This window comes from Scyliorhinus torazame, chromosome 3, assembly GCF_047496885.1.
Source record: "Scyliorhinus torazame isolate Kashiwa2021f chromosome 3, sScyTor2.1, whole genome shotgun sequence".
Classification (NCBI taxonomy): domain Eukaryota; kingdom Metazoa; phylum Chordata; class Chondrichthyes; order Carcharhiniformes; family Scyliorhinidae; genus Scyliorhinus; species Scyliorhinus torazame.
The window spans coordinates 19,618,088-19,636,569 of record NC_092709.1 but is presented as its reverse complement, the minus strand read 5'-3'; the positions used below and the strand labels follow the sequence as shown (position 1 = coordinate 19,636,569).

At 45.6% G+C, this 18,482-nt stretch overlaps 1 protein-coding gene across 7 annotated transcripts in view; it reads right to left on the bottom strand.

Annotated features, from left to right (window-relative positions):
• Positions 1 to 49: 49 nt before the first annotated feature.
• The window catches only part of gstcd (glutathione S-transferase, C-terminal domain containing), a 256,913-nt gene continuing 238,480 nt past the window's right edge, over positions 50 to 18,482 (bottom strand). For 2 of the 7 annotated variants that reach the window (XM_072495359.1, XM_072495360.1), the window contains 4 exons: positions 16,765 to 16,898; positions 13,069 to 13,099; positions 10,619 to 10,688; positions 50 to 1,656 (listed from right to left, as the gene is read on the bottom strand). In XM_072495359.1, coding sequence (XP_072351460.1) covers positions 1,496 to 1,656; positions 10,619 to 10,688; positions 13,069 to 13,099; positions 16,765 to 16,898 — 396 coding nt within the window. In that variant the 3' untranslated portion in view covers positions 50 to 1,495. Of the gene's footprint in view, positions 1,657 to 10,618; positions 10,689 to 11,348; positions 11,946 to 13,068; positions 13,100 to 16,764; positions 16,899 to 18,482 lie in introns of those variants that run through there. The other 5 variants (XM_072495361.1, XM_072495366.1, XM_072495363.1 and 2 more) reach the window with 4 other exon arrangements.

Here is an 18,482-nt window from a genome sequence, read left to right as displayed (position 1 = left end):
CTTAATGGGGAAGAAATTAGATCATTTTATGAAACATTCAGGTTATCAATCACGCTTAAGCAGTTGACTTTATTGTAATTGCTATTAACACCGCAGTGGTAGAATAACCCTAGAAAAATCTGATTACAAGAAGATCACTGATTTAAAACGCTGTTAGCGTCTGCTTGTTTGTTCTGAAAAAAAATAAAGAAAGTACATCCAGAAATGATTTTCTCATAAGAAATTTAACACTTTTGTTAAAGAAAAACTATATAAAAGAGAGGGATGAAAAGTTATCTCACAACGTTGGAAACCTAAAATAAACCAGACAACTGCCGGAAATACATGGGTAAAATTAAACTCAAACCCATGGCTTTAAGCCACAGGACAACCCACTATTAAAAACCACATATGTAAAGCAGGTATTTCTTGCTCATGTATTGAACACCTTACCTGTACCTCCTGATGTCCGAGGAAGGAGTAAAACAGCGGTTTTACAGATGTTACAGGGAAAATGATGCATAGGGCTTAATGGTTGAGAAAGATTAGGAGGGAAGGTATTTAATTTTTTTCTTCTAAGATAAACAAATTAACCGCTGCTTCTCCAACAGCGGGACATTTAATTTCCCCCCCCCCACCCCCGGCCATTTGGACAATCCTGCTTTTGCCGTGTATTGTGTCGACGGCAGAAGATTAAATACTGAGGTGGCAGTGAGATTTGTTGAACTATTTGCAGCCATCAAGGATGCAGTTGATCAAGAGAACAGAAACTTTCCCACCACAGTCCATCGACAGTAACTTTGTGAAGTACAGGGCTGGAGTCTCCGGTCCCCCAGCTGCCTGTTTCTGAGCGCCGTTCGCTGACGGCAGGATTCTATACTACTGCCGCTCGGCAATGGGATTTCCCTTTGAAGCCACTCCACGCCGTCGGGGAAACCCGCGGGCGGAGGTGCACTGCCGACAGGAAGAGTGAATCTCAGCGGCAGAATGCCTGCCGTAATGTCAGTTTTCCACATTGCAGGAGGTTATACTTTCTGGTTCCATCTCAAACACGCCAGGACAGAGTGAATTTTACAATCCAAGCGTATTTGCTGTGTGACGTGAAGTAAAAGGGGAAAGTTATATCTAAAAATTCCGTTCTTCTTACAGTCCAATTACACATGATGGTTCAATGACTCTCATCTTTAGGAGAGCATAATTAAACACAATGGTAAGATTTACACACATATGGACAGCTAAAAAAAATGGTAAAACAGTGCAACTGTCGGGGATTTGCTGTATCAGCCAAGAATGGAACTTTCCTCGCAAGTCAGTCACAATAAGTGGGAGGTCATCATTCCAAAAAGCAGGAGTCTCTGGGTGCAAGAATTTGTTGGATTAAGGTTGATCTGCAGGATATCGACTACACAAAGTCTCCACATGCTTCTGAACAAGATAGTGGAGGGAAGTAGTCTGCTGACATGCAGGTCACTCGCTCTCTTGTTGTCCTGGTGCTGTGATCGCCGGGTTTGTGACATTATGCGGTTAAACGGAGGCTGCGATCTGAGGAACTCCCCACTATCAGGTTGTTTTTTGGTGAACAGCTGTCTGGCTCCATGGATGACACATAGGCCGTGTATCTGTGCTCCTCTGCCGACCAGACTCGATCCAAATCCACCAGTCCCATGCACTTTTTCCCTAGAAAAAATTCCATTTGTTGTGTTGTTAGCAACTACACACCAGCAACACCCAAAAAACAGACAACACAGCACACAAACTTTAATAATAATAATAATCGCATATTGTCACAAGTAGGCTTCAATGAGATTACTGTTAAAAGCCCCTAGTCGCCACATTCCGGCGCCTGTTCGGGGAGGCCGGTACGGGAATTGAACCCGCGCTGCTGGCTGTGTTCTGCATTACAAGCCAGCGATTTAGCCCACTGTGCTAAACCGGACCCGAGAAGAATAGTCATTTGGTCGTACAGAACTTGAGTATTGCTGGAAAAGGAAATTGTAGGCTGAATCAGACCAGAAAATGGCAAAGTTTCACTCCCGGCTAGAATAACGGACATGCCGAAAAACATTTCTCATGGAATCTTGAGCCTCTTATAAAAAAAAAAGTGAGTGAGCAAAGTTAACGGCATCACTCTGGCGAGGCGGGGACCCTTAGAGCCAGGAACTGGCTTCAAACACATCAGGGTGCCCAGACCAGTACTGCAGCCTAACGGCACCCAGGCCACATCTCACATGTCTCGTCCTGACAGTCATTGGCGGCAGATCCACCTCCCCCCCCCTCAATGATAATCATCGTCGGCAGTATCTACGCCCCCACCCCCACTGACTCGGACAGTCATTAGCAGCAGTATCTCTCCCCCCACCCCCGATAGTCATCGGCGGCAGCATGCACACTCCCCCCACCGCTCCTCATCCAATCAGACAGTCATTGCCGGCAGTATCCACGTTCCCGCACTCCCCACACCCCTCCCTCCCCACTCATTCCAACAGCCATCTTTGGCAGTATCCTGGTCCCACCCCCCGCCTCAACAGCCATCGCCGGACGATTTCCCCAAAGACCCCCCACAATCACTGCCATCATATCCACCCCCACAACGCCTCCTCACTCCCCCTAGCCATCACACATATACCCCCCCCCCCCACGCCTCCCTTATGGGGCTCCCACCAGGATCCTGCCCTGGCACAGATTGGCCAACTTGTGTCAGATCATGGCCCTCTACAGCCCCCCCCCCATCCCCCATCTCTCTCCCCCCCCCCCAACCTGAAGGTTGTACTTACCTCTGCGCCCCAGGAGGAAGGGATCCCCTGGACTGGCTCAAATCTGGCCAGACTGGGACACCGGGTCAATATTCTGTGTGTGTGTGTGTGTGTGTATGTGGGGGGGGAGGTTTGGAGAGTGTTTGCTAACAACATGGTAATGTATTAAAATCAGGTTTTTGCGCAATTCGCTCTATTCCACTGGTGGTGGTGGTGGCGGGGGGGGGGGGGGGGGGGGGGGAAGAGATAGGATTCCAAAAGCTAATCACGCCGGAGAGAATCAAGTTTTTCACTTGTCTCCGTATTTTGAGCCCAGAGCGACTTTCTCACGGATGGAGAGAGAGGGTTCAAAATTACCCCCAGTATGTCGAGGTTTTTTGTCCTCTTCTCGTCAGTTCAGTTCGCAAGAATACCAATAGTAAAAGGAACAAGAATTTATACTGCAAGAGAACTGAGTGCCGGTTGGTTGGCAATTGGATTCTGATTCTTAGAGGCACTGCGATGGAGAATGCACCAGGGAACAGTTAACTGCCAAGCTTTTGTTCAAATTCAAACCAGGCAGGTCGACTGATTGGTCAAGGTCTTGCCATGGGGGATTAACGAGGAATGGCTGTCCCCCAAGCTTACGTTTATTTAAAAAAGGTGCACCGAGGGCGGCACGGTGTTGCAGTTGTTGACACTGATCCTGGCCCGGGTCACTGTCCGTGTGGAGTTTGCACATTCTCACCCCCACAACTCAGAGACGTGCAGGATTGGCCACGCCAAATTACCCCTTAATTGGAAAAAAAGAATTGGGTCCTTTAAATTTATTTTTTTAAATATGCAATGAGTATACATGCTCCGTGTGCCTGCAAAGGACAGGGTCTTGTGTGTGAATATATGTAGCTTGTAGCACATGTAAGCAAGCCACAATGTGAGCCTGACTGATATTTGTGTGATTATTAGCACAATCAGGACTGTTTAGCAAGTGTTGTCCAATCACGGAATCACATCTAATGTTGAACATTATGTAGTTGACTCCTTTTATATATAAATTTAAAGAACCCAATTCCTTTTTCTTGTCCACAAGGACAGTGACCTGGGGTCAGGATCGAACCCAGGTCCTCAGTACCGTGAGGCAGCAGTGCTAACCACTGCACCACCATGCCGCCCCCTTATGTAGTTGACTCTTAATGGACTTCTGAAGTGGCCAACAAACTAGGTAGCTGTGTCAGTGCAGGACAACTAGCAAAGGGCAATAAGTGCAAGCCTCGCCCGTGACACCCACATCTTGACATTGAATTTAAAAATTGAGCTGCAGCTGAGAGTTTATTATTCTGTATCTGTTTACTGTATCTAGGTAACAATAGGAAGAAATGTTAAGTTTACTTTAAAGTTCAGTCTGTAACTCTGAGCCATAATTCACAAAGAATTCCAAGTGGATATCAAAATGCTAGACAGCACAAATTGACTGTAATGTGGAATGTGGGAAAAACTTTCCGATTCAATGCCCACGCGGGTTAGGCAAGGAAGCAATGTGCACAGGCACTATTTTTGGCCTGCAAAAGTTCAAGGCTGACATCAAACCACTTCAGATGATGGACTCTAGCTGAGAGCTCTCGTTATTCTTCACCAACAGTTTAATGTTTTATGATTTTTTAAAAATATGCTAACGAGAACTTTGACATTTGGAGTTTGACCAATGCCGCATTCAGTCACGTAGTGAGTTGTTCGACCCATCGCAACCACTCGGAACTTTACATCGGTATTTTTGTGACACTTGGTCACCTTTGCTTTGCACTCGGCATCAATAACTCTCAGGTCAAGTGTGGCAAAATTCTGACAAACAATGAAGTTCTGTGTACTCTTCCCCAGCAACATATCTATAACCATAACTCAAAGAACACTCACGTTCTCTTTCCGAGGTAATACTACCCAATATATTAAGACCCATTAGTGTGCACAATTGTGGCTTGCAAACCCGACTGAGTGTCTTTTAAAAAATGTAAAAGCTTTTTTTCTCCTTAATTCTGAATTAGTTTCAAACCAAATTTTATATTTTCCTCAGGGCATTTCAAACAACGCATTGCAGATTCGATATAAATGAAAAAAAATCTAAACGTTTACACAGTGATTTCACTCAGTTCACTGAGGCCGATTTTAATATTTCAAACATTAGATACTTTAAAAGTGATTAAGTACTGTCATTTATGTACAGTATTCCTCACGATGCCAGAGAGTGGTGTCAGAGAGTTAGAAGTCAGAGAGTGGTGGTGGATGGCAAATATTCAGCCTGGATCCCAGTTACCAGTGGCGTACCGCAGGGATCAGTTCTGGGTCCTCTGCTGTTTGTGATTTTCATTAATGACTTGGATGAGGGAGTTGAAGGGTGGGTCAGTAAATTTGCAGACGATACGAAGATTGGTGGAGTTGTGGATAGTAAGGAGGGCTGTTGTCGGCTGCAAAGAGACATAGATAGGATGCAGAGCTGGGCTGAGAAGTGGCAGATGGAGTTTAACCCTGAAAAGTGTGAGGTTGTCCATTTTGGAAGGACAAATATGAATGCGGAATATAGGGTTAACGGTAGAGTTCTTGGCAATGTGGAGGAGCAGAGAGATCTTGGGGTCTATGTTCATACATCTTTGAAAGTTGCCACTCAAGTGGATAGAGCTGTGAAGAAGGCCTATGGTGTGCTCGCGTTCATTAACAGAGGGATTGAATTTAAGAGCCGTGAGGTGATGATGCAGCTGTACAAAACTTTGGTAAGGCCACATTTGGAGTACTGTGTACAGTTCTGGTCGCCTCATTTTAGGAAGGATGTGGAAGCTCTGGAAAAGGTGCAAAGAAGATTTACCAGGATGTTGCCTGGAATGGAGAGTAGGTCTTACGATGAAAGGTTGAGGGTGCTAGGCCTTTTCTCATTAGAGCGGAGAAGGATGAGGGGCGACTTGATAGAGGTTTATAAGATGATCAGGGGAATAGATAGAGTAGACAGTCAGAGACTTTTTCCCCGGGTGGAACACACCATTACAAGGGGACATAAATTTAAGGTGAAAGGTGGAAGATATAGGAGGGATATCAGAGGTAGGTTCTTTACCCAGAGAGTAGTGGGGGCATGAAATGCACTGCCTGTGGAAGTAGTTGAGTCGGAAACATTAGGGACCTTCAAGCGGCTATTGGATAGGTACATGGATGATGGTAAAATGATATAGTGTAGATTTATTTGTTCTTAAGGGCAGCACGGTAGCATTGTGGATAGCGCAATTGCTTCACAGCTCCATGGTCCCAGGTTCGATTCCGGCTTGGGTCATTGTCTGTGCGGAGTCTGCACGTCCTCCCCGTGTCTGCGTGGGTTTCCTCCGGGTGCTCCGGTTTCCTCCCACAGTCCAAAGATGTGCGGGTTAGGTGAATTGGCCAATGATAAATTGCCCTTAATGTCCAAATTGCCCTTGGTGTTGGGTGGAGGTGTTGAGTTTGGGTATGGTGCTCTTTCCAAGAGCCGGTGCAGACTCAAAGGGCCGAATGGCCTCCTTCTGCACTGTAAATTCAATGATAATCTATGATTAATCTAGGACAAAGGTTCGGCACAACATCGTGGGCCGAAGGGCCTGTTCTGTGCTGTATTTTCTATGTTCTATGTTCTATGCCACAAAGCTTCAAATTCAATGACGGTTTTCGAAGTCTGGCCACTTGTTTTTTCGGCAGTCATAACAACTGATATTCACTTCACAAAATCCCAGAAATAGCACCGAGATCAATGACCAGGGATTTTTGTTTATGGGATGTGAGCGTCATTGTCAAGACCAGCATTTGTTACTCATTGTTAATCGCCCTCGAGGAGGTGGTGTGGAGCTGCCTTCTTGAACCGCTTCAGTTCATGTGGTGCAGGTAAGGGAGTTCCAGGTTAGCAAAGGTGAAGGGATGGTGATATGGTTCCAAATCAGGTTGGCATGTGGCTTGGAGGGGAACTTGCAGGTGGTGGTGTTCCCATGTGGCTGCTGTCCTTGTCCTGCTAAGCGGTAGAGATTGTGGGTTCTGGAAGGTGCTGACTAAGGAGATTGGCAAGTTGCTGAGCTTCGACATTGGACAGACTTCTTTGAACTGTGCTTTGGGGTCTTTCGTATCCACCTGAGCAGTTGAATAGGGCCTACAGGTGTCCAGAACATGCCCTCTCTCTTTCCCTTGTTTATAAAACGAAGAACCCTCAAAAAGTGCTGCGCATCAAATTGTTACTGAAAATAACATCGAAGAGGAGCTGCTTAAGATCAACTCCCAATAGGCAACATGGAACCCAGTCTTTGGGTTTCACATTTTTTGAAGCAATTTTCTTTGATAATCATAAGGAGAATTATTTTCCATTTTACAAATGCTAATTGCCTGTCAAATGCCATGTGCATAAGCCTGTCTCAGTGAGTAATTAATAGAATTTAAATGTTCAAATTACATTCAAGGAATTCCATTAAATTATTTAAAATGTTCCACAAACCACTATATCAAATTAAATACATGTGTGAACGACTGCTAACACACCTTAAGATGGCAAGTAGACTAAATAGTTAAAATACTTGTATATTAATCTTGCCATAGTCTAGCCAGTGTATACTTAATTATCTAAGTCAGTGAAAAGACACTGCTATTTATTACTTGACATTATAAACAGCGACCTGGTGGTAATTAACTATCTATTCCTGAAATTGACAACCACTCATTATTTTTATTGAAGCAGTTTTCCCATGTGATTCGAAGATCACTCTAGCTAATAACCTCTTACTTTCACTGCACTTTAGAATTCACTCTGACCCCAATATGAACCATTCATTGGAAATTATACATTTCAATCACGATGAGTTCACTGCATAAAATGGAATTACTGACTTAAAGAGTTACAGAGTCATATTACAACACAGAAGGGGACCATTCGGTCCATCAAGTCTATGCGGACTCTCCGTGGTGCAATCCAGCCAGTCCTAGTCCCCTACTCTATCCCTGAGCCCTGAAAGTGTCCATCTAATTTCCTTTTGAAATCATTGTCTCTGCTTCTACCAACCTTGTGGGCAGCCAGTTCCAACTCATTACCACTCGCTGCGTAAAAAAGTTCTTCCTAGGGCAGCACATTGGTTAGCACTGCTGCCTCACGGCGCCGAGGTCCCGGGTTCGGTCCCGGCCCTGGGTCACTGTCCGCGTGGAGTTTGCACATTCTCCCCGTGTTTGCGTGGGTTTCGCCCCTACAACCTAAAAGATGTGGAGGGTAGGTGGATTGGCCACGCTAAATTGCCCCTTAATTGGAAAAAATGAATTGGGTACTCTAAATTTATTTTTAAAAACGTTCTTCCTCACATTCCCCCCGCATCTCTTGCCCAAAACATAATTCCGAGTCTACTAGTCCTTATTCCATAAACTTCAGGTTATTGTCCATTTCTAAATATTTACTTAGTTTAGCATCCTCCCCAGGCTGTGCTAGATTATGGACCTTTCTATATCTCACAGGGCTGCCACAAAAACTGTTTTCAGGCCTCTGACCATTATGCACTTCAGCAAGTGTCTAAGCAAAGGTGCAGCAAGCTGAGGTGACTTCAACCTGTGACTCTTCCTCGAATAGTTGGTGCCTATTTGCAGCTCCCACATCAGTACTGCCGAGATTAGTTTCTTGCCACATGCAGAATCGCAGGTACGAACCTGCAATTTATCGTTCTTGGCTTAGGACCTTGGGTCGTGTTACCCCCATCAGACCTAAGTTTTAAGAGTGAGAATCTGGTAACCGATGACCTGGAAGAGTGAATCAGAAAAGCTTTTCCCCCTCTGGTTCCAATAAAGTCCTGAATGACGGGATTGAAGGCCTCTCTGCATCTCCTCAAGTGAGGATTCTGAGTGAAATAGGGTAGGCCCACCCCTTTTGCTAATAAGTGCAGGTTCACATTAGAACTTGATTCATAAGGGTTTTAGGGTCCAATGTTACAACACAGGAATTAGGCTAAAACAAAAAGCAGCTTGAGGACAGAGCAGCGAGAAATTGATACTGACACAGGGGGCGGCACGGTGGCGCAGCGGTTAGCACTGCTGCGGCACAGCACCTAGCACTGCTGCGGCACAGCACCGATGACCCGGGTTCAATCCCGGGTCACAGTCCGAGTGGAGTTTGCACATTCTCCCCGTGTCTGCGTGAGTTTCACTCCCACAATCCAAAGATGTGCAGGGTAGGTGTATTGGCCACGTTAAATTGCGCCTTAATTGGAAAAAAAAAGAATTGGGTATTCAAAGTTTTTTTAAAACATGCTTCAGACAGGAACCCTGGTGGCTGAAGTCATCTCCTTCTGAAAATCACCACTTGTGAATGCAGCAGAAAGTGGACGTGATGGATAGCCACTTTATTTTAGAGTGGGGAAGGTGAAGTTGAAATTTAATAATGCTCAGAATTATGAATGGCTGAAGAAATGGGTAGCGAAAAAACATTCCCACTAGCTGGTAGGTTGATAAGCAGCGATCGTAGATTTAAGATAATTGGCGGAATAAAGCACGGAGGGTGGGAATGAGAATCATAGGCGGGATTCTCCCAGATCCGCGCCGGGCCGGAGAATCCCCGCAACCGCGCCACGCTGCCCTGACGCCGGCACGCGATTCTCCGCACAGCGTAGAATCGGCGCCATTGCCGCCGGTCCGTTTGGCGCGGCGCCGGTCGGGGGACAATCCACGCGGCCGGCTGCCGATTCTCCGGCCCGGATGGGCTGAGCGGCCACTCTAAAAAGGCAGAGTCCCGCCGGCGCCATCCACACCGGGTCGCAGCCGGCGGGAACTCTGCACGCAGGGTCAGGGGGCTCCGACCCCGGGGAGGACCTCCGATGGGGCCCACCAATCGGCGGGCCGGCCTCTCGCTCCCCGGGCCTATTTTCTTACGTGCCGACCCCTGAACTCCTGCAACAACTGCGTCATGTTGCGTCGGGGCTGGCACGTTGAGGGAGACCACCGCGCATGTGCGGGTTGGCGCCGGCGCCACTGCGCATGCGCGGGTTGGCGCGTTGCACAGTTCGCACCGGGGTGGGAAGCTGGAGCAGCGTGGACCGCTCCAGCGCCGTGCTGGCCCCCTGTAGGGGCCAGAATCGGTACTCCCAGCGGCCCATTCACACTGTCGTGAAACGCGATGGCGCTTTCGACAGCGTGGGCCGTCGAATGGGTGAGTCCCGCCCCATTTTTTTTAAGCAGCAAGTTATTATCGCCTTGAAAGGATGATGGAAGGTGATTCAATAGTAACTTTCAAACTACAATTGGGGATATACTTGAAAAAAAAAGCAATGCAGGGTTATGGGGAAAGAGCAGAGGGGGGGGGGGGGGTGCCGATACATAGCAGCATAGAAAATAGGAGCAGTAGGCTATTCAGCCCTTCAAGCCTGCTCCACCATTCATTATGATCATGGTTCATCCTCTATCTCAACACCATACTCCAGCACTCCCCCATATCCCTTGATACCTTTACAGTCTAGAAATCTATATATTTCCTTCTTAAATATATTCAGTGGCTTGGCCTCCACAGCCCTCTGTGATAGAGAATTTCACAGGTTCACGAGTAAAGAAGCTTCGCCTCATCTCAATGGCTATTTGAAAGAGTTATCCAATCTCTAGAACAAGGCGTCACAGTCTCACGATCACTCTTTCAAATAGCCAATGCAGGTACAATGAGTAGAATGGTTTCCTTTTGTGCGTCAGAATCGACGTTTCTAAGTATGTCATTTTTAAGTTAAGCTTGGTGTCTTCATCAGGGTGAGCTGTTGCTGCAGGAAAAATACTAGTCTCTACGGCACAGAACATTGCTTGTACATTGATGAAGCAACCAGCTCTAGCCATAGGAAACACATTAATCCATCTCCTTCAACAATGCTATAGGGTTAGAACCAGCTGTACGACTGTCCTCGTACCTATCATCCTGCGCTCTGGAGGGAGTTGAACAGCTGTCTGATCCGCAAACCTGCACAGAACCATGTGTTCCTGGAAGAAAAAGGAACAATGACAGAAATGTTGTCAGGAGCTACTAAGGTGAATCATACTTAATCGGCAATGTATGGCTGCTTAAAGACTTCAAATAAAACCCGCAAGTGCAAAACTAAATTAGAAACAAACACAGACAGGATGATTCGTTTTTTGAATGGCAGTGGGGATTTGGACAGCAAATTCAGTTTGAATGGGACAGCAATCCAGTAAATCACAGCCACCTACAAAGCCCAGAATACAACATCTGTCTTGTAATGTTACGTGTCTTGAGGTTAAAAATTATAATCAGTTTCAATGTTCATTTTATTTTTAATTATCCAAGTACATGGCCATGAATTTTGGCCTGTCTAAATTTTAATCAAAGAAGCAGACAGTGTCTTGAACCTAAACTAGTGCACTCATTGATTTAAATTACTAACGGCTGGATCAATGTAACAGCAGGGCTTTCTGCAATCCAAATTAGCTACTTTAACATTTGTCTGTCTGCACCTCCAAATGAAATAAAACTGCGCAGACACAATTATATTGTTCTTGCTGGCGAATCCAGGTGAATCCTCGTTCGCTTCACACTTGAGTCATTATTTTATTTGCATATTGAGTGCAGCACTGCTGAATTATAGGTTTGTCTGTAAATTTAGCATCAAAAGAACAAATGCATTGAAAGAGAATGTTAACTTTTTTAATAGTTCATATAATGAATGGTGCTATTAATACAACCCGTTGCCCTATTTTCTTTGCCTATGGCCTCTCAGCAGCAGTCTAGCAACCTTTACAGCATTATGAACTAAAGATTGAACTCCTTTTTCTCTCAACTGCTTTCAGTTGTGTTCATGGTAAACGACAAGCATACTTCATTTTGCTCCTGCCCAACTGCATAACACGGCATTAAAAACAAATTAACAAAGTTTTGGCCATTCTCCCAGTGTACTTTAATCTATTTGAATAGTCCAAAGTCTTGCAAGAATTCTCCTATCAGCTGCGAATTTGCAAACCATTTCCCCAAACACTGGGCTGGATTCTGCGGTTCCCCAGCCGCGTGCTCCTCGGCAGCGCTGCGTTCGCTGGCGGCGGGATTCTGTCTCCCCACCGCTTGCCCTCTGCTTGGGTTTCCTCGGGTGCTCCGGTTTCCTCCCGAAAGACGTGCTGTTAGGTAGTTTGGACATTCTGAATTCTCCCTCCGGGTAACCGAACAGGCGCCGGAATGTGGCGACTTGGGGATTTTCACGGTAACTTCATTGCGGTGTTAATGTAAGCCTACTTGTGACAATAATAAAGATTATTATCATTATTATCAAGAGGATTTCCCATTGTTACCAACCCACACCGCCAGGAACACCGCAGGTGGGAGTGCGCTGCCAGCGGGAAAACTGTATCGCAATGACCAGAGAATTCCTGCTACTATTTATGAAGATTGTAAAAAGTGGTCCCCCAACACCAGTCTCTGGGCACACTACTGCCAGCCCACAACCATTAATGACAGTTTTCTGCGTCCAGGAATACAGCCAATTATTAATCCACTGAATCTACTTCCAACTGATTCCACAAGATTATGTCTTGAAATACCTTGTTCAACATTTTTATCAGAAATGTCTATAAAGTGTGATTTCTTTATTGTACGAGAATGATAAATGGTGAGCATGGTTGAAAAATTAATATATTTTTAAAATCCTGAAAGCTGGAATGTGACAACAGAAACCGGCTATATCAGAGTAAGATGATTTCTTATCTTCAGAACGTGAGAAAAAGTGACAGGAAAAGATAACTGATCTGCTACAATGCCTTGTGTTTCTCAACATCTCAACTATTCCTTTGGTCTCTATTCTTCCTAGTGATAAACTTTAAGACTAATGCTCTAATCATGGTTTGTTGATTAATTTCACCTTCTTTCCTCTTCAAATTGCTGGTGCCCTGCCCTATGGACCCTCTCAATTTAAAAAAATCAGAAGAACTTGCAGTTATAAAGGGGCTATCATGATCTTAAGATGCCCAAGATGCTATAAAATCAGTGAAGTACACTGAAAGTGTCGTCACTGGTGTAATGTTGAAAGCACTGTATATTGCAAATTAAAATGATGATGCAATATTCTAAATCGGTGCAAAGAATATAGACTAACCGATTATATTAAAAATAACGTTAGTAGTTAAAGTAACACTGAGAGAAAACAATAATATCTGATGCACCAGACAGCCTCACAATTGATACATTACTGAATGGATTATGTATCAGTCAATCTCAAAAATCCTTTCCAATGATTGCACAATTATATCATTTTGTTTGTTGGTGATCCATTCACCACAAGGTTGATGGGGCCACCAGAGCCTGCAAGCATGCTTTCCTCACCAATGATGTGCAAACCCCTGGGCAAATGATACGTACCTTGTATGACAAAACGCTCTTGAACTTTTGGCTAAAAGAAGAGTATAATAAAAATCAGTCACTACCTCTGATACAAACATATAACACCAACATTGGCACTCATTTCACTGATTCTTGTGTATACTCTGGCAGCAATGGCCAATCATATGCATGCCTATATGAGTGCACCTATATGTGCGTGTTTGTGTTGAAACAGGCATGTCGACATTACATATGAATGAGCAAACTTGGATATCTTTATGTACTTCAGACATTCATGTGGTTATGCAAAAGCAAACCTAGTTTGCAACAGGCATCCATCAAAATCCTAAAATAAATTGTTCCAAATTTCTCTTAAACTCATCCAATCCCGTCAAACAGCCACTGGACGGCTGACCTTTTCCCGACTTCTCGTCACCTATTTTGAATCAGCACCACCATACCAATAGCTTGGGAACAAGCTCTCCCTCTCTCGTCCCATCCAAGCAGCGACCTACAGCTACAACAATTTACATTTCTTGATGCCTTGAATTTAAAGAAACATTGCATAGATCATAGAATTTACAGTACAGAAGGAGACCTTTCGGCCCAACGAGTCTGCATCGGCCCTTGGAAAGATCACCCCACCTAAGCCCACACCTCCATCCTATCCCCGTAACCCAGTAACCCCATCTAACCGTTTTTGGACACTAAGGTCAATTTAGCATGGCCAATCCACCTAACCTGCACATCTTTGGGTGCTCTGCAGAGGCATAATTGGACCGGAACTGAACACAGACTCTGCTCTATGGCTGATTCACAGCATCAGCAATTTCTATTCATCACTGAGGTACAACACGCAGCGCGATGCACCAACTTGCTCAGCTAGCTACAAAGCATTTTCAGTACCGTGATTTTCCAATTAGCACCAACACTCAGTTCACTGGAGACTGACGACCTGTTCGCACACACTGCAACACAGTATCCACGGTATTTGTCAGCATATATTACAATCCGTGTAACACAAACAAAACAAAACTGTTTAAAAGTGTGAAATGTGCTGAAGAATTTTGGGGAATTCTCTGTTGGTCAACGCCGAAATCGGGAATGGTGATTGGGCGGAGAATCATTCGTGAGGCCAAAATCGTGGCCGGCGCCGGCCGCCCGCCAGAATGCCATGCTCTGGTGCCTCAACAGCGGGGTCAATGCATTCTCCTCCGCACATCATTAGCGGGCCTGACCCGGTATTCTCCGGGGACTGCACGATGCTCTGCCTCCGCCGGGAGCAATTACCGACAGTGAGTTTCACTTGTGGTTTCAGAAATCGAGAAACAGGTGCCGTGGCCAATGAGGGAGAGAGGAGATAGGGCATGCAGAAGTGCGACCGTGGGCTGCAGGCCCTGCAACTGGCAGAGCTGGCTGGGGGAGGGGGGCAAGTGCCAAGCCCGGGGGTGGGTGGGGGGGGGGGGGCAGCGGGGGGGGGGTGACTCCTCCACGGGGCCAGAGAGTCCAGGCACGGACCGTCATTGCCGTGGCATGCAAGGCAGCCATCTTGCTGTGCACCCCACTGACCGCCCACCGTGGCCCGTGGTTGCGCAGAGTGACACAGGCCGTATGGGTGCCCCCACCACCCCCACATTCCACCTCCCCCCCCCCCCCCCCCCCCCCCACAACTGGCCGCCACCCACCGGCAGGGCAGCACACTGCCCACCCAAGGGCAATGTCCACAGCAGCCCCTACAAGAGCATACTGGACAGGGGCCATGGAACGAACCGCTGGTATGAGTAGCACCAGCCAACGGTACCCATGACAGCAGGGACAGGCGCCAGGGCCAGAGGCCCCCCAGGACCGGGCTAGGGGTGTAGAGGCCAGGGTGAGTGTGGCGATGGGGGATGGGGATGCAGGGTTTGCTGTCCTAGAGGTCCACTGATTCTGTCCCGGCGTCAACTCTTAATCTCTCAAACAGAGAATCCTGCCCTTTGTATTTGGTTTTGAATTTAAATTTCTTTCACTGTTTAATGAGTGCTTTTAATTTGTGTAAAATATTTATAACTATATATGGTTCGGAATGTACTACAGCTTTTGTAAGTGCAGGCATTCACCACTTTACAATAGGAGCCACAGTTTGATCCTCTAGTCATTCCATTAAACGGAGGGGGTGGGTGTGAGGTTGCGAATGTCTTTATAAATCATATCCGGCACTCTTGAACACTCACAAGCATTGATCTTACATTGTTGAAGACAATGTACAATTAACTGTGAACTGCCTTCCAAACAGAACATGAACTGCGACTATGAGGAGTACAGAGGCTGGATTCCAAGGCTGTCCAAAATCATTTCAAAATCTCAAACCTATATCTCTGCTAAAGCTAAAAGTTTAGATCGCTACATGTTTGAATCAAGTGATTTGACAATCAATGTTGTATTTGGTTTCAACACCTCATCGGAAATGTTGTGAATTTGTGCATTACTTCCCACTAAAGTTGTCCCCTTCTTGACTCGTCCAGTGTAAAAAGATATTTTTGGCTCCTACTTCGTAGGGCTACAGAATAAATGCCACATAAAGACATTTACCGGTACGTATTGTTAATACACTAACATAACTAAAGGAAATCAACAAAAACCTGCACATTTGCAGTGCTTTTATCATCTCGAGGCACATCACAGATCCATCATTATTCACAGTAATAGGCATTCGGACAAGCTACTAAATTCCTGGTTAAAGAGGTAGATTTTAAAGAGCATTAAAGGAGGGGAATGAGGTAGCAAGTTGGGAGGTGGAGGGAATTCCAAAGCTTAGTGTCTAGATGGCTGAACAGTAAGAAGTCTTACAACACCAGGTTAAAGTCCAACAGGTTTGTTTCGAATCGTCTTGCATCTTTGACTTTGTCTGTATATATGTTTCTGGAACCTACCTCTTCATTCACCTGAGGATGGAGCAGTGCTCCGAAAGCTAGTGATTCAAAACAAACCAGTTGGACTTTAACCTGGCGTTGTAAGGCTTCTTACTGTGCTCACCCCAGTCCAACGCCGGCATCGCCACATCATATATGGCTGAAGGCATGGCTGCCAATGGTGGGGTGAAGGAAGTTGTGAGCTCATGCACAAAGGAGCCAGAACTGGAGGAGCACAGAGTTCTCGGAGATTTGTAGGCAGTTCTCAGCAAGAGATTAGGAAGGTTGAGGAATATTGACAAGTTGGGATTTGGGAGAGCCAAGTACCCAAAGAGGGAAGAAATGAAAGGTGGTATGATTGGATAACAAGAAGCGGAGGAGTAAGGAGAGAAAGGTCCAATGGGTTAAGAAGAGAACAGAAAATAAAATAAATAATCACCGTGGTCCAGAGCAGCAACCAAAATGCAGATGCGAATGGACGAGGGATATTAGAAAATTAAATCTGTGTTTTGTGTCATTGACAAAATATATTCCTTTTCGGCCATCTACATTTCATTTTATGATAATTCCAAGTATTGCTTTTGTTTGAAGCAGCAAATGACTGGAGAAGTTCAGAAAAGGACTCAATAGCAAATTACAATCACCAACCAGGCAGAACATTCATACATCTGTATATAGACAAAGCTTTTAAATTAACAATACACAGTAAAACTATAATTTGAATGACTGGTTATTCAACAAAGCTGCCCAAATGACTTACACATACATAGACACAAGTCCCAGTGCGAGTGCTTCCAAAAAATCAGGGGCTGCAGTCCCTGCTCAGTAAAGTGTCAGGTCCTACCTTCTGGGGAAAGTGGCCTTGACCGTGTTCTGTATGAAACCGTAACAGCATGGAGAGATAACAAAGGCTGCCAGTGCCTTAATGCAATGATCTATCACCATGTCCGTCGCCACCCCACATGCATGAAGTGCTACCTGCAAAGGAAAAGAGGGTGTCAATAAAATAGACACAGTGTCAGCAGGGGCTCAGGTAGTAGCATAGTCACCTCAGAGCCACAAGTTTTGGGTTTAAGTCCCATTCCAGAACTCAAGCATAAGAATCAAGGTTTTGACCTTCCAGTGCAGTATTGCAAAAGTGCTGCACTGTCAGGGGTGCTGTTTTTCAGATATGGCGTTCAAATGCGAGGCCCGATCGGGTGAATGTGAAAGATCCCATGACACAATTTAAAAAGAAAAACAGGCTAATTTTTATCCCAGGATCAACATCACAACAGCAGATTAGCCGGTCATTATCACATGATTATTTGTGGAAGTTTTTTGTGAGCAAACTGGCTGCCACATTTCCATATATAACAGTGAATACACTTCAATTATCTGCAATGCGTTTTGAATTTAATCTTCCCAAATATGTTACAGATCCACAAAGGTCCTGAAAATGTTATCTGAAACCTGATTATTTCAGTTGTGTCTCTACAACCAGGGGGAACGTGAGGGGCATTTTAATTAAGGATAGAAAGATTTTTACAATGAAATTTGCCTGCTGCACATTTTAAAAAACTTTTCCATAAATCTTATCCCTTATTGTGTTGAATTTGCAGTGACCTTTTGACACTTGATACAATGTGATGAACTGATACAAGAATAAGTAACATGAATAAGTAACTTTGCAACTTGTAAACTCAACTCCCAGTGAGTTCTCCCAGTGAGCCAGAGAAGAGAGCCAGGAGTGAGACACAGCTAAAAGTGAGTTTGGGAATTTGAATCTAGGTGGGAATTCGAAGCTGGGTGGGGAGGAAGTGCTTTTTATCCCTGGTAAGTGACTGGTAAGTAGTGTTTCTGTTTTTCTGTTTCTTTTCATTGGTATATTTATTTTTTCTTTGTTGTTTTTTTTGGTTGAAATTGTAGTTGTTGAAGTTAACCGAAGGTTTAACACATGGCAGGAGATCTCAGACCCGTGTCATGCTCCTCGTGTGCGATGTGGGAGCTCAGGGACACGTCCACTGTCCCTGGCTCCTTCACGTGCAAGAAGTTTGTCCAGTTGCAGCTCCTGTTAGACCGCTTGATGGCTCTGGAGCTGCGGATGGACTCACTTTGGAGCATCCGCGATGCTGAGGACATCGTGGATAGCACGTTTAGCGAGTTGGTCACACCGCAGGTGAAAGGTACTGAGGGAGATAGAAAATGGGTGACCAAAAGACAGAGCAAGAGTAGGAAGGCAGTGCAGGTGTCCTCTGCGGTCATCTCCCTGCAAAACAGATATACCGCTTTGGATACTGTTGAGGGAGATGGCTCACCAGGGGAAGTCAGCAGCTGCCAGGTTCATGGCACCGTGGCTGCCTCTGCTGCGCAGCTGGGCAGGAAGAAGAATGGCAGGGCTATAGTGATAGGGGACTCAATTGTAAGGGGAATAGACAGGCGGTTCTGCGGACGCAATCGAGACTCCAGGATGGTATGTTGCCTCCCTGGTGCAAGGGTTAAGGATGTCTCGGAGCGGCTGCAGGACATTCTGGGGGGGGGGGGGGGGTGAACAGCCAGCTGTCGTGGTGCACATAGGCACCA